Raw genomic sequence first — 22,973 nt, forward strand, 5'->3', positions numbered from 1 at the left:
GAGAGCATAAATCTGCCAAGATGAATCCCACAGCAGTCAGGCTTGCCTGCACCAGTGCCTTGCTTCCCACAGCAGTAACAATCAGCATTTTCCACATTCTCCATTTTCCTAGCCCCAAAGCAGGACAACAGCAGTGTTATTTCAGGGCTGTAGAAACAGAGTGTCAATGATTAAACTCAGTACTTCATCTGGGAGGTGGGGGTGGGACTTGCCCTGTTTCTTTTTTATCCCTTTCAGCCAAATTCTACAGACACAGGAACAGATTTAAAAGTGAAAAAGGGAGGTGGGGCAAAAATAATGAACTTTTCTGCACTAGGAAACTCTTCTCTGTGCTAAAGAAGGTCAGGGAAGTGGAATGGTGAAGCAGGAGAAGAGAAGACTCACTGGGGGAAGGGGTTCTGGGTACAGGAGGTTCTGCTTCCAGAAGGAACAAGAAACTCATTCCTGCTGCTTGGCAAATCACCAGCACAGACTGAAAACCCCCAACAGAAAGAGTTTCAGAGCTTCCTTAAGAGCTGCTGAGCAGGAAATAAGTCAATCATTATTCAGAAAGGCTCTTGGAGACACGAGGCTTTAGTTTTTCCCTCAGAGAATGTGCCTTGCAGCCAGAAGGACACCATGTCCTCTATTCCCCAGGGACAAAAAGCTGAACTTGCTGAGCCACTGGTCCCTGCTCAGAGGAGTTCAGAGCATCAGGAGCTGTGTGCAGAACTCTTGTGCCATCTGCAGGCACTGGCAGTGCCACAAACCCTGCCAGGCCAACCCTGCATCTTCCACTTGGCACAGGGACACAATTCCTGAATGGTCTGGGTTGGAAGGGACCTCAAAGGTCCTTCCACCCCCTGCCATGGGCAGGACACCTTCCACTATCTCAGGGTGCTCCAACCCCAAATCCAACCTGGCCTTGGGCACTTCCAGGGATGGGAAATCCTGTCTCAGAACCAGGTACACCATGGTACCAAAACAGTCTATGCTCTGTAGGAAACAGTGGTTTAAGGAATATACTTTAAGCTGAAAAAAGCTTTTCCTAACTGAGATTCCAGTGTGATTTGCAAGCTTGGGGATTAAATGACCAAGGCAGCACATTCCAAGCTATAAATCAAACAAAAGCTAAAATAAATCAAACAAAATACCTAAGAACCAATTCTGCCTCATAAACCTGATTTTACACCTTACATCCACAATCTTCAGTGAATGACACAAGTTTCAAAGATGCAGAGCCAGGCAGCAGCAGCAAGAAGAGGGAGGAGAGCTCTCTGACCTGTGACAGGGTCGTTTTCCAAGGACATTCGGCTGAAGGCAGGAGTGGCATTGGAGATATCAGACAGGGTGCGGCGAGCGACGGCCACGGGCAGCGGAGCCTTGGGCACATCGTAGCCATCCTCCTCATTCTCTGACTCCTCAGGGCCATTGCTGGCAGTGGCTGCTGCCAGGCTCCCTTCATCTGCAAGAGGAGGCACGTGCTGAGCTCTGGGGCTGAGCTGTCTCTCAAGGCAGACTCCACTCCCTCATTTTCCAAGCACTGACAGGACACCAAACTAAAGTTTTGCTGTTAAAACCTCACAGTTAATGGCAGCTCTTTCCAGATGGGAAAATTCAAGCACTGGAATGCTCTTCCCAGGGAGGTGGTGGAATCACCATCTCTGGATGTGTTTAAAAAAAGACTGGACATGGCACTTGGTGCTACAGTGTAGTTGAGGTGTGAGGGCATAGGTTGGACTGGATGATCTTAGAGGTCTCTTCCAACCTCATCATTCTGGGATTCTGTGTCTCTGTGATTCTGTAATTCTGTGATTCTATGATCCAGTGATTCTGTGTCTCTGTGACTCTGTGATTCTGTAATTCTGTGATTCTGTGATCCAGTAATTCTGTGTCTCTGTGATTCTGTGATTCTGATTCTGTAATTCTGTGATTCTGTGATCCAGTGATTCTATGACTCTGTGATTCTGCAATTCAGTGATTCTGTGTCTCTGTGACTCTGTGATTCTGATTCTGTGATTCTGTGATCCAGTGATTCTGTGATTAGGTTAAAAATACTTGATAGATTCAGTGTGCATGAAGTACAGACTCGTACTTCCACATACATCCCAGCTATTTTAACAACAAAACCAAATGTAATTCCTCTAATTCAGCCTAAAATGCTGTTCCACTGGGAGCAATTCATTGTAGGCCAGTTGCTCAGCTGTTCTTTAGCACACCCACTCACCAGAAGCGTTGACAGCCTCGAAAGCAGAGGATGCTGCTTGAGAGTGAATGTTGTACATTGCTTCATACATGGAGCCCTCGGGCTGCTGGTCACAGTCCAAAACTCTGAGGGAGAGAAGACATTCCCCATCACACAGGTGACAGTGGCCACCACCTCCACCCTGCCTCTGTGACAGAGTTTGTGCACAGCTTCTTGTTTCAAGGTGAAATCACCACTGCTCTGTGAAGTGTTTGTTCTAGAAAATGCTCTATTAATGTTTATTGCAGTAGAGTACCTCAGCTTAAAAGAGTTAAAATGATACCACCAAAACTGATACCACTGAAAATTACATTTTAGTAAGAGTTTTGAATTTCAGTTGTTTCTGCTCTCAAAAGGTTCTTGGCAGAGAGAGTGGGAAGGAAGGGGATATCTGAGTCCTTTAATACTGTACAAGGACTCTGCAAAGAGCAGTGGTCACATTTCCTTTATTGCTATTTTAGTCAAGATCTGGTGAATATCACTGGGGGAATTCAGAAATCTGAGCAAGCGAAATTCCCACCCTGATGTCCCAAATCTGCTGCCCCAGAGCTGGGAGGAGGGAGTGCAAACCCAGCCAGAATCTCACCGTAAACTCTGAGTCATTTCCAAAGGCATTTTGAGCTCTGGTTTTTGCACAGCAGGACCTGGAGGCACCACAGGCAGAGAGGATGGTGACATGTATTCAGTGTCCTCATCGCTCTCAGACTGCTCCCCAGGAGGCAGTTTTGGTACAGGCAGTGGTCTGGAGGCAGGAGAAACAAGATATAAAACATTTACACCGAATCTAATTAATACCAAGGTGCCCTTTAAAATCCACAGTCACCTCACAGCAAGTCTGTCTAAAGAAATAATTTGGTTTTCAGGATGCAGCCCACAAGGTCACACCAGCACAAGGTCATGATGCAAAAGGAAGTGACAATATCATGCACATTTATATCACACAAAGCCCCACTCAAAAGTGAATTTATTAAAGAGCTGATGGCAACTGCCACAGCCCAGGGGAGCTCCCACCACTCCCCACAGCTCCTTGATTTCAGCTGCTTTCTCTAAATTGTGTTTTGAATCTGTCAGAGTTTAAAACCAAGACTGAAAGGGTTGTGCCAGTTCTGTTCCTGGCACCCAGCACCCAGCAATTCCCACTCTGTAAGGTATAAAAAGTCCCAACAGACCTGGCAGCTAAGGAGTAGATGGCATTGGCAGATGAGGAGGGTTTGATTTTGGGGTGTTCACACTCTGAGGTTGCTGCTGGACCACTGTTGGAGCTCTGGAAGACAAAATTCCAAACCAGGAATCAGAAACAACTCATGGCCCAGTGTAGCTGCAAAGCCACTCCTTGTACAGCCTCTGTGGGAATGAAGTATCCTCATTTCTCCCACAGAATTCACTGACACCTCAGAAATCTAGGAATTCTCTGACAGCTTCCCCTCAGTGGGGACACTGCAGGGACTTTCCTGCAGGAAGAACTTCACATTTTGAGGTTCCAATGGCCTTGGCAAATTCAGCTGAAACAGGCCAAGATGGGAGCCAAGAGGAAAAGGATGCAGATAAAGACAGAAATGGAGACAGGATTAGACTGTGCACGTGCCATTTTCTTAGAAAATCTGGCTAAAACTGTGCTTGTTTCAATTTTAGAAAGCTGGAAGCATTAGAAGGAAAAAATAAGGAAATGGAATCAAGGAAAGCAAAACTGCCTGAAATTTCTTTTAGACAACAAAATGTTGGACTAATCAGTTCACTGGTAACAGTGTCCTGCAGGTGAACAGACCCAAACTGAACTCAGGTTTTATCCAGTCAAACTCCTCACAGCTGACATGGTAGTTTTCTCAGGGCTGAAAAGCCAGCAGAGTAAATCAGAATTTTGCAGAGAATGTGGTGGTGTTCACTGGGGTCCCAGGACAAGGGAAGAGATGAGAATTTGATTCTATGTTTCAGAAGGTTGATTTATTATTTTATGATATATATTTTAAAAAAATGAAATAGTAAAACTATACAAAAGAGTAGAAGGAAAAATTTCATCAGGAAGCTAGCAAAGAAAAGAATAAAATGATAATAAAATCTTGTGACTGACTAAAGAGTCTGAGACAGTTAGACTGTGATTAGCTATTAATGAGAAACAACCACGTGAGACTAATCAAAGATAAACCTCTGCATTCCACAGCAGCAGATAGTTTTTTGCTAATTTTTCATTTCTGAGGCCTCTCAGCTTCTCTCCAGAGCTGAGAAAAGAGAAAAGATCTTAGCAAAAAGATTTTTCATAAAATATGTCTGTGACAAGAGAACAACAGAAGACATCCTCAGCTTTTCAGCACTGAAAGGTGAACAATAACCAGGCAATTGGGATTTCAACTGGGATTTCAACCTTGTTCCCAAAAGGAATGAAAGCATCTCCCTTGCATGGAACACACCAACTTCTTTCCATCTCTCCCATGACAAAATCCCACTCCTCAGCATGAGAACAAGGTGCCTTTTCTCCCAGATTGCCTCTCCAGGCTCCCTCCAGAGCTACTCATTGTGGGGCTGTCCAGGCTGAGGGTGCTGCCGAGAGCACGTTCAGAGGACATGTGAATGCCACAACCAGGCAATTGGCATTTCAACTGGGATTTCAACCTTGTTCCCAAAAGGAATGAAAGCATCTCTCTTGCCTGGAACACACCAATTCTTTTCCATCTCTCCCATGACAAAATCCCACTCCTCAGTATGAGAACAAGGTGCCTTTTTGTCTCAGACTGCCTCTCCAGGTTCCCTACAGAGCTACTCACTGCGGGGCTTTCAACTGGGATTTCAACTTTGTTCCCAAAAGGAATGAAAGCATCTCCCTTGGCTAGAACACACCAATTCTTTTCCATCTCCCCCATGACAAAATCCCACTCCTCAGCATGAGAACAAGGTGCCTTTTCTCCCAGATTGCCTCTCCAGGCTCCCTCCAGAGCTACTCACCGTGGGGCTGTCCAGGCTGAGGGTGCTGCCGAGAGCACGTTCAGAGGACATGTGAATGCCACAACCAGGCAATTGGCATTTCAACTGGGATTTCAACCTTGTTCCCAAAAGGAATGAAAGCATCTCTCTTGCCTGGAACACACCAATTTCTTTCCCTCTCTCCCATGACAAAATCCCACTCCTCAGTATGAGAACAAGGTGCCTTTTCTCCCAGACTGCCTCTCCAGGTTCCCTCCAGAGCTACTCACCATGGGGCTTTCAACTTTGTTCCCAAAAGGAATGAAAGCATCTCCCTTGGCTAGAACACACCAATTCTTTTCCATCTCCCCCATGACAAAATCCCACTCCTCAGCATGAGAACAAGGTGCCTTTTCTCCCAGATTGCCTCTCCAGGCTCCCTCCAGAGCTACTCACCGTGGGGCTGTCCAGGCTGAGGGTGCTGCCGAGAGCACGTTCAGAGGACATGTGAATGCCACAACCAGGCAATTGGCATTTCAACTGGGATTTCAACCTTGTTCCCAAAAGGAATGAAAGCATCTCTCTTGCCTGGAACACACCAATTTCTTTCCCTCTCTCCCATGACAAAATCCCACTCCTCAGTATGAGAACAAGGTGCCTTTTCTCCCAGACTGCCTCTCCAGGTTCCCTCCAGAGCTACTCACCATGGGGCTTTCAACTTTGTTCCCAAAAGGAATGAAAGTATCTCCCTTGGCTAGAACACACCAATTCTTTTCCATCTCCCCCATGACAAAATCCCACTCCTCAGCATGAGAGGAAGGTGCCTTTTCTCCCAGATTGCCCCTCCAGGCTCCCTCCAGAGCTACTCACCGTGGGGCTGTCCAGGCTGAGGGTGCTGCCGAGCGCCCTGGCCTCCAGCTGCGAGGGCAGCGAGAAGGGCAGCGAGTGCCGGTTTGAGAGCTCCCTGCCGGCCCAGGGCTCCGCTGGGGCTTTGGGCATGGGCCTGGCGGGCCAGGGGTCGCCCTGGCGGTTGGAGGGCAGCGGGGGTGGCTTGTCCCTGTCGCCAGGAGTGCAGGGCAGGGGCCGGCGCTGCGGGCGGCTCTCGGGGCCCAGGGGGTGCGGGCGGTCCGGGGGTGGTGGAGGGGGCAGGTCCCGGAGCGTGGGGGGGATCGGCAGAGGTTTGTCCTTGTGCAGAGCACCTGGAGCAGCCTGGGAGGAGCAGGGAGAGAAACAGTGCTTAGAACAGACAGCCCAGGCAGAAGAGATAAACAGGAGGGAGAGTTTGGGGTGGGTTTATCTGTTGGTATTAGTACATCATCTCCAAGAATGTCGAGATGTCTCCGCACCTTCTGCACAGGCTTGAGGAGATAACACAGGAACTACGTGCGCTCCAGCCAGGCTCTGAACACCCCAGATTGTCACCCTGATTTTTGAAGATTTTCTAAGCTTTCTGATGTTGACATTCTTGTAGCAAACTTTCTCACACACTTTCTGTAAATAACTCATTGTTTTGCATTACTTTATGAAAGAAGAGAAAGCTGACAGACTGCTGGTTTGTCCAGTGTCATTGGAGAGGTGGCACTGTCACCCTCCAATCCACTGTCACTCTTAGAAAACTATAAATGTTGGAGTCAGAAAATAAACTTCCTTTTTTCTTCACCTCGAGAACAGCGGTGTGTGCTTGTGCTCTTTCGTGTCCTATAGCAACACCCAGATTCCTCTTCTTGAGGGAAAACATCAGCTTACAGCAGCCTTGGATTGGAATCCAAACAGAGCCTCCCCATTATTTAAAAAAATGATTCAGTTGTGGGTTATTTGTACAAGTTAACATTCATCAGTCAGTGATAAGTATTCACAGAAACAGGTATTTTCTTCTGCCTGAACTTTCCTAATTTCATTATTTCATCTGAACCAGATGAAGAACTGCTGCTGCATCTCAAGTACCATTAACTTAATGCCACCAAGATCATCCTCCTGCCTTCTGCTGATCAATCAGAAAGCCAGTTCATTTCTCCCAGTCACATACATTGAATTCCTTCCTTCATTTTCTATGTAAAAAATGCTTGATGGAGAAATGAGTGCAGAAAAGTTGGGGGAGAGAAATATGATACCTTCTGTATCAGCTAGAACAAAATATGAGGGAAATCCAAAGGGTGCAGGGAGCAGGGATTGAGGCTGAAAACAGAGAATGTGATAGCAGCAATAATAATCTGGTAGTTCAGGATGCAGGACAGAAAAAGAAGAAAGTACTTGGGGATGTCAGAGAGAACATGTCGGGGTCCCCAGATTGTTCTGCCCCACTGAAATCACACTGAAGGGGAAAGAAAGGGCTGTGTCTGATTCTGCCCCACTGAAATCACACTGAAGGGGAAAGAAAGGGCTGTGTCTGATTCTGCCCCACTCAAACCACACTGAAGGGGAAAGAAAGGGCTGTGTCTGATTCTGCCCCACTCAAACCACACTGAAGGGGAAAGAAAGGGCTGTGTCTGACCTTGGAAGTGGTGCCAGGGCTGGAGGCCCCGGGCGGGTTGGCCACTCGCTGCTGCAGCAGGTCCAGCCGGGGCGGCACAGGGGGCAGCGCGGCCTGAGGAGCCACTGAGAACGGCGAGGGAGGGCGTTCCACCTGAGAGAGAGACATGGGACATCAGCACAGGGCTCAGGCCAGGAGTTCCTGCCCTCTGGAGAGCCTCTCCAGCTACAAAGTGCTCTGTGGGTAACAGCTGTCCTCCAGGAATGGAGGCGGCGCCCAGCGCTTGGAGCAATCCAAGCTTAGCAGTCAGACACCACTGAAACGCAACTCAGAAACACACACCAAGGTGTCCTGATGGAGTAACAAAAATGCAACTTAGAAACACACACCAAAGTGTCCAGATGGAATAACAAAAATGCAACTTAGAAACACAAACCAAGGTGTTCTGATGGAGTAACAAAAATGCAACCTAAAAACACAAACTAAGGTGTCCTGATGGGGTAACAAAAACGCACTTTAGAAACACGAATCAAGTTATCCTGACAGAGTAACAAAAAAGCAACTTAGAAACCCAAACCAAGGTGTTTTATAGAGTAATGAAAATGCAAACCGAGCTGCTCTCATGGAGTAACAAAAATTCAACTTAGAAACCCAAACCGAGCTGCTCTCATGGAGTAACAAAAATTCAACTTAGAAACCCAAACCAAGCTGCTCTCATGGAGTAACAAAGCTGCCTCAGTGGGCCTGGAGCAGGGACAAGCTGCTTTTCAACACCAGAGGGCACGATCTGCTGCAAAGCCTCCTGTCCCTGTGCAAACTGCTTTCACCACACAGCACTGGTGTGCACCAAAGCCTCCATTTTTGTCTCTGGAAAGCTGCTTTTCCACTTAACAAAGCAGCACAGTGCCTGTTATTCTCTTTCTCTTTTTTTACAATCAAAGTTAGTGCTGTTGCATTTTGAAAAGCTTCACGTATGTTTGAGCTCACTAAAGCCAACATTGACAGGATGTCACACCAAGAAAATTGCTTTGCTTCCCCAAAATATGTAAAAAAAAGGCCTCCAGGAACAGTGTTTACAGATTAGTATATTTTTTCACAGGATGGAAGATAAAGGGAAAAAAGACTCCAGGTAAACCAGAGGTGGAGATTTTTTCTGACTAGGAAATGCAGCTTATTTTAGTTGATTCAGCTATTAAAAATTAACCAAATTCAAACCCACTTCCCTATGCAGTAAAAAAAAATGCAAGAGCAGCAATCAGATTTTAAAATGAGAAATGAAAATGAAATGAAAAAGTGACGCAGGGATCCACAAAGAATGCCTGTACACAGCTCCTGGAGGGAAGAAGAGTTATCACACCTTTATTCGACAGATTTATCAGCCACCATATAAAAAGGTGACAGCCAAACTGAGTTCCTCAGCAGAACAGCCTGCCCTGTTATTTATCAGGACCTTGGGAAGGCTGTATCCATCACTGGGGAAAAATGGATGAATTTCTGCTGATCTGGGTGAATTCTGGCTAGAAAATCAAAATCTAACACACAGAGGAGAGCTCCAAACCCAGACCTTCCATTCCAACAGGTCAGTCCAGCTTTTTCACCCCTCTGGAGATTCCTCCAAGACAACACACAAGAGATCAAAGGCTTTAAATTGTGATCCCAAACTGGCAGTGTGAAATGAGCTCACAAAACTGGACCTAAACCCCTGTTTTCCGTAGGGAGCAGGATGTTTACTGCTACATGGTCTGACAAACCTCACAGGCACTAAAAATCACCAAAAGAAAACTGCTGCAGAAAAGGCCCTGCCACATTTATCATTTATGAACTTACTTTGGTACCAGCGAGTTCTTTCATCATGAAGAGGGAATCATCAGCTTTGTCATCATCATCATCATCATAATTGGGAGAGGGGGTTCCTTCTGCCCCTTGCCTGGACAATCCTCCTCCTCCCCTGGGATCAAAGGGATCCACCACGATTGGCTCCGTGCCTTTGATCTCACAGCGGCAGAAGGGACAGCCTTGGCCTTCAGATTCCTGCAGGGGACACAAGAGATCTGTCACAGCAGCCTCTGGGGGGCACAATTATCACCTGCTCCCTAAACAATCAGCTTGTAACCTGCTTTTTGGCAGGGAGCTTTCGACTGGGAGGAATAACAAAGGAAAACTGGGCTAGAAATAGGGAATATTTTCTCCTTGAAGCAGAAAAACAGCACTTTAGGAAGTATTCACAGTTTTTCCTTATTCCATATTAAGATATGAGGCATCTAAACAGCTTCTGATGCTGTGACATAACGAGAAAATGTTTCTGCTATGTTCTCTCCACACCTGAACAGTTCTGAGAAAAGAATATACCTGTAAAAGATATTCTGTATAAGAATCTGCAAAAGAAGAGAATACCTGTAAAAGATCAAGCAGCTGCCCTCAGAGAGATAAAGAAGAGCCAGATAAAGAAGAGGCCAAGGCTCACCTGCCAGGCTGTGAGACAGGAGGTGCACATCAGGTGCCCACAAGGTTCAATCTTCACATCCTTGTCGTTCTCAGCACAGATTTTACACAGCTGGAAAGTGGAGCCCATCTCACAGTACAGCTCATATTGCTCCTGAGGGAAAGCCAGCATAAATCACAGCATAAATGCAAAGATTTCACCATCATTTTATGTGCTAGATGCGTCTGTCAAGCTCTGAAAAAAGTGGAATTCAAATGATCCAATAATTTTCATTTAAGCATCCCAAGAAAAGCAGGGTTCAAGACGTGTTGATGTTGAATGGCACAAAAGCATCAACGTTGGCAGAACATTCTAAAAATAAACCCTTAAAATCTGTTTTTGCCATCTTATCTGCCCATCCCTATCACACAAAGATTTCTGAATTTTGTAAAATGCTGCAGCACTAAAAACAATTCTGACAGAACTGGGTGAATAGCTAAGGAGGGTGGAAATCAGGGAGAAAGGCAGAGAGTTGCATGGAATGGAATCTTTTATGGAATACTTTACTCACCTGTGTAACTTTAATGTGGTCCTGAGGTGTGGGCTCACACAAGCCAGTCAAATCAGGATTCTGATTCCGGCCATCAGGAAATAAATAACTGGAAGAAGTTGGGAGAAAAAATATCTCTAAATGCCTGTACACAGATCTAAGGTTTCTTTTGGAGGTGGGAAGGTGAGAAGCAAGGGGTGGGAAGTCAAGGTATTCTGGTATTCTGAATTCTAAAATTCTGGAGGAATTTTATTCCAGAAATTCCAAAATTAAACACATTATTCTTAAAAGTATTGGTTCAAATTAAGGGTTTGACAAAAAAAAAAAAAAAGGATTTATGAGAAGGGAAACACTGGTGCACATTTATCATCTGCTCTTGCAGAGCTCTACAGTGCAAAGACAGCTGTCAGTAATTCCTGAGTGCCAAAATAGTTCAGCAATGACTTATTCCACTGACAGCAATGGGGCTATTCAAATCTTAACTGCTTTGTTGTCCTAATTTTCATAAAGTTACTTACAAGCCTTCCCTGAAGCCATCAATCAGTGCTTGGAAAAGAGGTTTGTTGTGGGGGATTGTCTGGAGAATGTTCCCATCTGCAGTGACGTAGCCAATGGCCCACTGACCCAGGCGGGTACAGCTCAGTCGGAAAATGTAACTAAAAACACACAAAGGGAAAGAAACCTCAGCTTGGAACTGACTGAAAACGTTCAATGACAAGTAGGCAGCCTTTGTCTGGCCATATCAAGACAGTAAATAAAATTAGTAGGAATAACTTGATGATTGTAGCAGCTTTCCTCAACTGAGGCCCAGGCAGTTCAAAGGGGAACTTTGCAATATGATACAAAATGAGAAAAGAATCCAACTGGCCTCCAGGTGAAATTAAACCCAGAATCCAGAGTAAGAGAAGCTAACATCCTTAAAACCATTTGTTTCAAATCAACTTTGAAAAACCCAACAAACAAACACACTACAGGAGGCTTCCCTGTTTAAAAGCAGCCCAGAAGTGACCACACAAGCTGCAGAAAGGAGCACAGATAATCTGTGTCAGCCCTGCTGCAATCAGTGATGGCAGGCAGACCCTCCCTGCTGGCTGAGCTCCCTCTCACCTGCCAGGTTTGTGAATGAATTTCTGCAGTCTGGCCTTCACCTCGTCATAGGTGAGGAATGCCATATAGCCAGGGTGAGTCACTGCCAGGCTGTTCCAGTTCCTCAGCAAAGATGACCAGGGCTGGGGAATAACCAAAGAAACAAATTAACCACACACTTCTGGAAAGGGTTAATGTTCCTGAATCAAAGGGTTCTGCAGTTAGAGGAACATGTTTCTGTTCCACCACAAAGCCAGTAGAGAAATCAAAACATTCATTCCCATGCAGCACGTGGCATTTGAGTTTGTCGCTTGTTGGGGATCAAATTATCACCTAAGACAGACCTTAATCAAAACTCCCTTAATAAATACAAAAGGAGAAGTCACTGAGGTCACAGCTTAAGAATAGCCATCAATTGTGCTGCTTCTGCAGAGAGAATGAGTCATTCCCCAGACAGGGATAAAGGCAGGAGTTTAATGAGATTATGCAGAGCCCAGGAACCATGACTGCTCTGCTCTCCAATACCGACTTCCTGCATGGCCTGGGGACAGTGGCCTCCCCTCTGTCTCAGTTTCACTGTCTGTAACTTGTGACTGTTCCTCACCAACCCAGCCTCACCAGGGTGTGGCAAGGACTGTGGCTGGGCTCAGATCTGAATGAAGAAACCAGCACACACATCTCAAATATTGCTTAAAATGATGCCCCAAAAGTCATAACAACCATTTGAAATCTCACAGTCCTGAGAAAGGCTTGGCTGTGTAAATCTCCCCTGATTTCTCCAAGTTTTTTAACTTGTCTGCAGGAAGGTATCAGCATTCCCTAAGAACTCTGCAACCCCTGGAATTTGCAGCAGCTCTTGACTTGTTCTTTATGTACAACACTTGGAAAAAGTGCTGAATGAGATCAGCTACATTGCAACACCAAACATGGGAATTTTTCATCTAGACATCTCTTAATTACAACCCACCCCATCACATGGGAAAAGGCAAGTCAGAGCCAAAGAAGTAAGTGATTGTTCTTGTAAATACCTAATTGTACCATCAGAAGCTGTGTTTTTGAATTTAGCACTATTAGAGACTGTGGGGAAGAATTTCACCTACTGTTAATATCCCTTCAGTGATACAGAGATTCCTCACACACACAGACATGTTCACAACATCCTGGCTGGGGCAGTTCAAAAGATAGGAAACCCAAATTTCCATGCTTGAGCTCCATCCTGAACACCCCCCCCTCCATGGAAAATAAATCTGACAATAAAGAAAGGGAAGACAGAGTGATGAACTAAGCTTCACATTTCCTGGCTTGCAGAAGCTGTGTCAGAGCTTCAGTCTCAAAGTGACCTTTGAAAGAGAAATCCTGATTCATGGCAGGATGCTGAATGTGCCTGGGAGTTGCAGTGTATATTTAGGGATTTTTCTTATTCTACAGCCAGAAATATTACTCACATTTACTGCAATATGGGGTCTTAAGTAATACTCTTTAAGGGATGGAGGGCAAGGCAAGCAAATCCCATACAGCACAAATAATGAGTGTAAAATATTGGCCTGGATAAAGAAGAGCAAAACACCTGAAGTGATTCCCATTGCTCAGTTCTCACCTGGAAGAGTCGTGTGAAGATGTCAAACTCAAACACTGAGATGTAGTCATTGCAGGTCAGGTCAATGGTTGATTTGAGAGCCATGGCCTCCAGGCCAGAGCTGATGGGATGCACCTCGTGCAGGGCCTGCCGAAAACTCTTCCAAGGAACAATGGTCCTGGGGAAAGCAGGGAAGGGCAAATGGCTGAGCACCACACCATGAACACACCCACACCTTATCTTTGTCAGTATCCACGTTGTGATAATAGAGGAAAATCAAAAACAGCCACACGAGATTTATTCATGTTACACAAAAAACCAGATTTCTTGGTACTGCAGGAAATCAGCAGCCAAATGAAATTATAGCAATTTTCTCTGCACATGCAAAATTTTGGAATTAGAAGCCCCCCTCTGGTTTCTCTTTTCCCTCTTTCTGCAGTCCTACCACAACATCACTTGATAATAATTTCACAGTGCTGCAGCTGGCAGAGAAGAAGTTAAGTCTAGATGGTTAAAAAAAAAAGCTGCAACCAACTCTCTAAAGAAGCATTAACTGGAGAAGGAAGATAATCAGAAGCCAAAACACAGGCTCCTGTTTAAAGGAATATTTTCGTTTTTTTAATAAATCAAGTGGCATAGAAACACAGAAAGAAAATGCCTCGCTTCAGACAACTGTGCTATTCATGAGTAAATACATTATGGCTTTTTGTTCTGACAGCTACTAATTAAACCCTTTAGGTGAAGTACCTCAGCTCCCTCCGTCTGAAAGCAGTACCCAATCCATTAACTTTAATCCCCAAACATTGCTGTGAACACCTCCATGGTTCATTTAGCCAGTGTTTCATTAGATACAGAAATTAAACCTGACATTTCAGCAGTCTGCACACACAGACTGTTACATTTCCCTTTCCCCTTCACTCTTAGCAAAGCCATTTTCTACACAGAAATTCAGAGAAGAAGAGAGGTGAGTGAATGATTGGAAAGACTAATTGGAGGGAAGATGAAAAGAATATAATATTATGGCTCAGCTAAAGAACAACCCATGTTGGGGGCATGGTAACCTTTGGAAGAAGAAAGGATTATTTTGCATAGCTTGTAGAGCTTACTTAAAAGTTAAAGAATTAAATCAAGGAGAGGAAAATTAAAGCTGAATAATCAAGGAAAACACTGGGACAATACAAGAGTCTCCTGGGGAAACTGGGGAAAGATTCATCACTTGACACATTTAAAAGCAGACAGGACAAAAACTGGGAAATTTAATGTAGGAATGAGCAGTAGGTCTCTCCCATCATTTATTTTAACCTGACAAAGCCCTTCCTGAAGGGCCAACCAGAATTCTTAAAAAATACTGGGTGCAATTTGCTCCCACACCTGTTTTTAAGCACAGTTAGGAACTTACTTTTCACCAAAAGCCTTTCTCCAAAATTCTGCAGCATCTGCCTTGGTGATCCGGAACGTGTCCCCCTGGAAGAGGCCACTGGGGAAAATCCCTTTGAGTTCTGCCAGCATGTGGCTGAATATCAGGGACAGTTTGGTCAGGTTCCTCCTGCAAAGGACCACAGAAATTGTTTCTTTTGGGAAAAAAAGAGTTTAGCATTCCAAGTAAAGCAGATTCAGCACTTATTGCAATTCAAGAATGATCCCAGCATGCAAAATTCTGATCTGGGGCTCTCCTTCAAGTGTTTCCCCAGCAAACATCCAAAACATGGGAACTACCAGAAAGGTCTGTGTTTCTCCAGACATTTTCCACAATGACAAAATCTGTATAATCTCTTTTAGGTGGGCAGGCAAAAATCCTCCCATGGAAAAACACATTCACAGAAAATGTGCAAAACCAATACTCAGACCTCACCTACCAAATATTGAAGACAAAAACTCATCAGGTTTGGGTCTGAAAATCTCTTTGAGAGCACATAAAACTATTCCTACCCCAGATAATGGAAGCTGAATGTCTCTGCAGGTCTCCAGAGGCTCCCAACACAATAGATTTGCTCAGGGAATCTCTATTTGATCCTAACAGGCCCAAGCTCCCAAGGGAATGCAAAAACACCTGCAGGTTTTTCCTAAAAAGGTCATAACTTACACACAAAAGCTCTCAAACATTGTGTTTAATTATCCAATTTGAATTACAGCTGGGACCTCAAGTCCCTTCCCTGCCTGGTGCCACTGAGACATCAGGAGTGCTCTATCCCACAGGAAATGCCCTTTTTTAAGCTGGAGAAGAGAATAGATATTTTCTGCTATTCTATTCATCACAGACACCTCTCTCTCACTCCTTTATCCAAATAAATATTCCAAATATTCTCCTCCACTCCACTGCTAGGACAAGTTCCTGAAAAGACACAGGGATATTTCTAGGCCAGAGGGTTTTTTCTCACCCCCACATCATGTGCTTGAAGGTAAAAGAAGGAACTGGCATCATGTGGGGAAGAACAACTTGTGAGCAGTGCCCAGCACACCAGAGCTGCTCAGAAACCACCCAGGCATGGCACAGACTCACTTATGGCACTGATTATTGAAATATTGAACCACACAGGGAGGGAACATCCCCAGCCACATTGGATTGTCTTCTTTTCCCATCTTTCTCCCTGAGTTTGCTGCTGTTGCAGAACATTTGTGTTTGGCAGCAAACTCCACTGCCCCAGGCTCCAGCCTTTCACCAGTTTCTGGTGTTCTGGTTGGATTGGCTCCTGTTCACTTCATCTTGGATATTTTTCAGATACCAGTTGCTCCAAACATGATATTGCCACTTGAAGGACTTATCCTGTAAATGTGCCTGATTGCAGAACTGACCTCCAGCCTTCCCACAAAAATTCCCTGGGCATTTGGGACATTTCCCATATTTTCACAGAGTCTAGACTCAACTGGAAGTGACCATATTGCTTGACATATATTCTAGTATTTCCTCAGCCCCTCATGAGCCCTTTCTCCATACCCTGACAGTCTGGGTAGATTAGAAGGGCCCAAAACTCTAAATTTTCTCTGACAGCAGTTCTTCCTCACCCTTCTTTATTCAGCTACATATTCATCTGTGTGCAGCAATGAAAGCTGCTCAAAGTGTTTATGGAAAACACCAGCTACACAAAGAATTCTGGTTTTTGTCATTTCAAACGTGTCCAACAACAGCAGGTGCTTGGGATTAACACAAGGAAAAGCCCCCAGCTGCTCTTCCCCGAGCTGCCCCATTCCCCAGCTGTCTCTGGATGTGTCACACACTCAAACTGGGTATTTTGAAGCAGTTTTACAGTCTGGGTTTGGCATGTTAAGTAATTCAAAGCTGTGTATTTCTCCTTGCATTTCTGGGGAAGGCTCGGATTCTGAGCTCGTGGTACAGGGAAATGATTTAACTGTAAATTCCCACCCCAGGTCCCTCCCATGGAGATTCTCACCATGTCCCTGCAATGCCTTTTTCTGAGAAATACTAGAAAAATTGCAAATCAGAGGTGTGGAATTCTGAAAGCACTCACTCATAAAAAGGCAAAACCAAAAAGAGGACAGTTTGTGTTCGTGCAAAAAGAAAAAGCAAACACCAGGCTGTTATCAATCATTTAATCTACAACCCAAGCAAAAAATTATGGGCTTTTTTTTTACTGAGTTTATAAAAATAGAGGCTTTAATAAACTTGCTAATGATTTTGCACTCTCCTATTGCTGCCCAGAACAATGTGGGGAAATTTGCGTATGACAGAAAAGCACTTTGATGCATTTCTGACCCTGAACAAGTGCATGGTTTAAACAAAACACTGCAAGAAGCCAGGGAATATTCCTGGGCCCAGCTGTTTATCTCTTCTGCCTCAGCTGAGCTCCAGGAAGTGCTTGCACTCAGCTGAGCACATCAGTTAATGAGAGAAATAAGAACTTCCTCAGGCTTAAGGATGGATAAACAAACGGTTTTACACACACACATTGAAGGACTTGGTTTCCAAAACCAGCTGAACATTTTAAATTCTCAAGGTTATCATATTTTTTATAAATATCCAGCTATATTGTAAGTAAATAACAGGAAAAACCACAGGAAGTGAACATCAAGAGCAGCAAATTGCAGAATAGTTTGCGTTACTGGCTCTTACATACAGCAAATAGTTACCAATCCTGGGCTAAATGTTTCCTTTATTTTAACAATTTACATATTTGTAAATTTATACAGACCAAATAAACACTTTCAATTCTAGAGAATATTTTTACTGGCATGTCAAAGCTTACTGATGATTGTGCTTTATTTTTAGTAACAGCAGAACTGTCCTTATTGCTATTGCTTCAACTAAGCAGATGTGAATGTACTCTCAGAAAAAGGGGCACATATTCAAAGAACATTTATGGCTCTTAAACTGGAGATTGCCAAACAGCTTTGGCCACAGACCTCCAGCAATGTCCCACTTTTTAAAATTTTACCTCAACACAGTAATGCACAGAAAACTGTCAGCGAGGGCTCCACCAGAGACAAGTTATGAGTTAAAGAACTAAATCTTACAAGCTAAAATTAAATCTTACAAGTTAAAATTAAATCCTACAAGAATTAATTAAAATTAAATCTCACAAGACTGAAATGCCAAGTCCAGTTTGGGAAGAGCTGAATGCAGCACCTAAATCCTGCTGCTGTGGAATTTAAACACCTGCCACCCAAGCAGTGCTGAAAACGTTACCCAGGGACCTCAGGCCACATCAGAGCTGTCCCCAGAGTGTGCAGACAGCTGCAGGAACACCTGGGCCAGCTTCAAAGAGCCAGAGCTGACTCTGTTGTGTGCTCACAGCACCAGCTGAGGTGGGATTTCACAGCCCCGAGCGCTTTCACACGTACGTGCAAAGCTCTCGGTTTATTATGGTTGGAAATAACGAATCAACATGTGAAAACGTCAAAAGATAAATATTTTTTCCACTGTGTACGGTAGCCAAGTGTTTCACACATGGTGAGGAACACCTGCAGCTGGAGCACGGAGGGATCAGTGCCTGTGCACAGGGAGTGAGCTGAGAATTGGGTGTGGAACCAGCCAGGCACAGCCCCAGAGCCTGCTCAGCTCAGCCCCTGCTGCCCAACCCCAGCACCCACCGGGCTCTGAACTTTGGGGAACCAAAACCAGCATGAAGCAAGAGTGTTCCTTCAGTTACCCCATGCCCACGGACAGGTTCCCCCTCCTTCCTGCCCTGAGCCCTCTGCTGTGGTTCTGCTCTTCCTTCCTGCCCCAGGATGGGTTTGGGTTTGCTCCACACGTTGCTGTGGGGTCCAGGAGGCTGAGCAGAAACTTCCAGCTGCAGCCCGAGCTGGGGGTTCTGGTGGTGTTGTCTCCCTCCCCCAGACCCTCAGCAGATTCTTCTTTCCCAGTTTCCTGTATGGGCTCCATCTTGGAAAGCCATGAAAGGTTTGGTTTAATCAGGGATGTGTCTCTCAGCCACGTTGACACAATTAGTTAAATTAACGTGCTTTGTGACTAAATGCCTTTTCCCCTCAAGGCAATGTTAACGTGGCACAACCATTTCTGCCACTGCCAGCTACGATTTTTTCATTTTCTTCCAGTATTTCCTGCCTCCTTCAGAGGCACTCAGCTGGCACAATATAATTTAGCTCCTCACACATAGCAAGGATCAGCTCCACAGGCTGATTTAGTCACAATATTGTGCTCACATGCCATCATTTGACGTGCAGGCACTGTCGTGTCTGTAACGCTCATTCTGCTGAAGGCATGTTACAAACACAGAGGAATTATGAGCTGTAGTACAAGAAACCAACCTCAAAATGCTTCACTTCTCTGTAATTACTGTCCTTATTTCTTACTTTTACACTCTTACCACCAGATTCAGTTTAGGTGACACAGTTAGCATCCACAGGATAAAGTGCAAGCTCCACTACTTATGAAAACATCAACCACAAACCCACAGTTCTTTTCCTATAACTACATCTTACAATTTTATACTTGAAGAGCTAAAAAAAAAAAAAAAAATTAAAAAAAATCCAAACAGCTCTTTTAACGACTCCAACAAGTAAAATGCACCTTTCAGAAACCACAAAGATGTGAGGTTCTCATGTCACAGGGGCTTTCAGATGCACCAGGCATGAGCAGTTTGATTTCAGCAGAGATTTTGATATGCCTGGCTTCAAAAAGAAGAATTGTGTGATGCTGCGCTCCCAGCCCAGCCAGGAGTTTTCTGTGTGCTGGTGTTCACAGAAGCAGTGAGTGGAAATGCTCGAGGTGATCCCAAGCTGTCTTTTGTAACCCCGAGGCAGCTCAGGCTCCTCTGATCAGGATAAAAATAGAAACAGCGGAACTACTTTCAACAAAACTTGCAACACAGGAAGTGAATGAAATTCCACTTAACTGTTGCTGGCTCAACAGAAGGCACCTTACAGAGCCAGGCTCTGGAACATTCACAGGATTTCCTCAGAGTAACTAAAAGAATGGATTAACATTACATTTATTGCTTGTTCTATAGAATTTTTCACCATCAGCTCCTCCTTTTTCAGTGCTTTAGGTATTACAGGGCAGTTTCGTTAGGCTCTGCTGAACCCTGGCACTTTTCAGGTCACATAAATATATTTTAACACCTTGAGTTCTGTGAGCAGAGCCTGCTCATCACTTCAAAAGGTAACACAAAACACATAAACCACCCAAAACCATCATATATCCCTATCAGTATGGCTGTGACTGATGGGAAGCAGAAAGAACACCAGGCCACTGTGCTGACCACAAGGACCAAACCCACTGACCTTTAAAGGATCTGGAATTATTATTTTTGGCACAAGTGTTGGTGTTACATTATTTTTTCGCTGTTAAGAAGCTAAAAATCCACCTCTAAAATTTAAATTTTAGAGATTCTGCTTTAAAGAGAGGAATACATTTGGTATTATTAATGGCCTTTAAAGAGTTCAGCACATATTCAGAGGACTGAGAAGCTAAAGGACAAAACTCTCACTTAGGTAACAGATTCATTTATTTCACCAGATTCAGGGGATTACACAACAAGCTTACTGCTCAGGACACTTCTCATTATACCTAATTTTGTGCTCTGTGCACTGGAATAAAAATTTGTATTTCAGGGACTATTTGCAGTAGTTAAAGAGAAAAACAGAGCACAAAAGTTCTGACTCCAAATCAAGGAACATCCCATATTTCATGATTCATTTTCACCATCTCAAAACTGGATATCAAGTGGTATCAGGACAAGGAGCTGGGGCAGGTTCAGAGTAGATATTTAAAATATCTTTGCTCTAAGGAAAAATATTCTTTATTTCAGGGTGGGCAGGCCCTGGCTCAGCTGCCATCCCTGGGAGTGCCCAAGGAACAACCTGGGACAGTGGGAGGTGTTCCTGCCTATGGCAGGGGGTGGGATGGGCTAAAATCCAACCCCAGAAATCCCAAATGTGGCATCCCAGCCCTCAGCACCCCAGCCAAGCCCCCAATGGACACGGTACAGCTGCCAAGTAGCAGCAGCAGCAGCAGATTTTTGCCAGCATGGAGAAATCCATCACATTTCCAATGATAATTACTACAAATGAACCAATGCTTGTAATTCCACCCACAACAGCGAGTCCACAGCCTCCCATAAAACTCTCCAGTTTTATAGGCTCGGAGAGGAAAGAAGAATGAAAATCTTCCTTCCTTATTATGCAATCATCTGAAATCTTGCATTTGTCCACAAACTGATTTTCAAGACAGTTGGTCCAATTTTAGACAGAAAGAAAAGTAGAATGAATGCAAGCTTAAGCCAATTATGCTAAGTGTTACTTAAGTTCCAAAACTATCACCTAAACTGCAATTTAAAACCAAATTAGAAAGAAATAATTCACATTCCTCCCCTCCAACAACATTTGCATGATAATGAATTTCTTCTTGGGTAATAAGCAGTTAGTTAGTGTTCATATGCTGGAGCCTGGCAAGGAAACCTTTCTTGTGGGCAGCTTTGGAGCCTGTTCTTTTCTTTAAGATGTTCTAATTTAAATGCAGATGTAGACTTCACACTAGTGGGTTTTGTTTAAAAAAAAAAGAAAAGTGCTGCAGTATTAGAAGGAAGTGACAGAAAGAGGACTCACACACACCATTTTGAGTTCCACATTTTGCACTGTCTCGTTTTCCCTGGGCAGGAATGTGTGCAAGAGGTCTCAAAGATGAGATTAGAGCCCCAGCCCCCCTCGTCCCAGAGGGTTTTCTGGTTCAGGGTTTAACACAAGTGTTTTCCAACTTTTTCCTCTTTAAATTCCAACCTTTTCCTTTTTTTTTTTTTATTTCTCCAAGTCATTCTTCATGCATTTCCTTCCCTTCAGAGATATTCATGGTCATTTCCAGGAGACATTAAACACTGGTAGCTTTTTCCTGTGTAAATTAGTGAGTCTTAACATTGGAGCTGGAGAAGAATATGAAATCCTGCTGAGCCAGCATCCCCTAAGCTCTTGTCAGAAGAACAATTAATCATGGACCAGCTTCCCAAAGCTTTTTTTCACCCCCATGCTCCATGGAAAAAGTTTATTGTATTCCCTGCTTAACCCCATTCTCTTTACAGATATATTTCTATTTTAACTGGCTTTGTTAACAATTTGTTTCCCACAGCTGAACTAGAAAAGTATCTTGTGCCACTCCTTAAACATCCAGTCCATATCCTGAAAACTCATTTCTCCTCACTCACCCTGCAGCTTCCATAGCTGTGTTCTAATGTGGAAACATTTGCAGTGCTCTGATTTTATTTAGAAAATAACTCTCTGAATTTTCCCTCCTTATAGACTGGTTTAACATAATTAGTAAATTTGATTCTTTGGTGAAAAATGGACTCTTCAGCCTAATTAATCCTTTCCCAAGGAACAGACAATTCCTCTACCTGTCTCCTGATCAACAAGCTATTTTTCACTCCTGCCATGTCAAGTATAATCTATTTACACAACTGCAAAACCACTGCTGCAAGAAGTAATTTATGTAGTGTGGAAAGCTGACAAATTGCAGCTCTTCTGTGCAAGCAAGAGGGCTGAGAAGTAAAAGCTTCCTGCAATGGAAACAGAAAAAAAAATAGTCCAGCAAACCCACCGAGCTTCTAAATGAAACTGAAATCGAGACCTGAGGCAGGTTCAGCATGTTCAGAGTAAGAACAGCACTGCCAAGCAGTGCAACCATCACATTGCAGGGGAAAATGTTTATTTCATCTTTTTGTTGCTGTTAAAAAGGAAACTGAGGAAGTTCCCAATAGAGAAGTCACTTATTTACCACTGAATCTATAAATAAAAGGAAGCAGCATCTCTGGAAATGTGCTCAACCCTCAGAATTTCGAATGACTGCACACAGCCAACAAATCATTGGATCTTTTGCCTTTGCCATATCACAAGCATACAACAAAATACCCACAATTATTAACTAGAAACACTACTTGTTTCCAAGCCTGCAGATGTTACTTTTAGCTATCAAAACTCAGAGGAGCAACACAGTATCTCTAATAAAAACCCCAAAGTTACCAAGTTGCATTTGATCTACTGGCTAAAATTCACTTTTAAACAGTAGCCAGAAGTTACTGCTCCTACCTATCAGTCAGGAAATGCACACAGAGCTTTAAAAGCACCCTCAGCAGCATGAATTTTTAAACAGACATGGAAGTGAGCTAAAGCAGAATTTAAATAGCATCCTGAAAGCTCTCCTAACAAAACAAGTGAGCTCTCCTGACAAAAATCACAGCGTGAGTTGAAGGCAGGAGAGGTACAAGCATGGTTAATTTATATATTTATAGTCTGAACCACTGTACACCGACACCACAGAGCCACAGAGACCTCCCAAATGTCCGA

General features: G+C 44.1%; 1 protein-coding gene across 2 annotated transcripts in view; it reads right to left on the reverse strand.

Annotated features, from left to right (window-relative positions):
• CBL (Cbl proto-oncogene) overlaps positions 1 to 22,973 on the reverse strand; it is a 37,640-nt gene that overhangs the window by 5,918 nt on the left and 8,749 nt on the right. For both annotated transcript variants that reach the window (XR_010784889.1, XM_066564287.1), the window contains exons 3-15: positions 14,623 to 14,769; positions 13,245 to 13,401; positions 11,669 to 11,790; positions 11,080 to 11,217; positions 10,583 to 10,670; positions 10,054 to 10,185; positions 9,417 to 9,620; positions 7,611 to 7,742; positions 5,990 to 6,328; positions 3,394 to 3,488; positions 2,811 to 2,966; positions 2,207 to 2,310; positions 1,262 to 1,444 (exon numbers count right to left, since the gene is read on the reverse strand). Coding sequence is in view for 1 of the 2 variants with exons in the window: in XM_066564287.1 (XP_066420384.1) it covers positions 1,262 to 1,444; positions 2,207 to 2,310; positions 2,811 to 2,966; positions 3,394 to 3,488; positions 5,990 to 6,328; positions 7,611 to 7,742; positions 9,417 to 9,620; positions 10,054 to 10,185; positions 10,583 to 10,670; positions 11,080 to 11,217; positions 11,669 to 11,790; positions 13,245 to 13,401; positions 14,623 to 14,769 (1,997 nt within the window). In the remaining variant the exon portion in view is untranslated. The remainder of the gene's footprint in view (positions 1 to 1,261; positions 1,445 to 2,206; positions 2,311 to 2,810; positions 2,967 to 3,393; positions 3,489 to 5,989; positions 6,329 to 7,610; positions 7,743 to 9,416; positions 9,621 to 10,053; positions 10,186 to 10,582; positions 10,671 to 11,079; positions 11,218 to 11,668; positions 11,791 to 13,244; positions 13,402 to 14,622; positions 14,770 to 22,973) is intronic.

Source organism: Molothrus aeneus, chromosome 22 (genome assembly GCF_037042795.1).
Source record: "Molothrus aeneus isolate 106 chromosome 22, BPBGC_Maene_1.0, whole genome shotgun sequence".
In the NCBI taxonomy this organism is placed as follows: Eukaryota; Metazoa; Chordata; class Aves; order Passeriformes; family Icteridae; genus Molothrus; species Molothrus aeneus.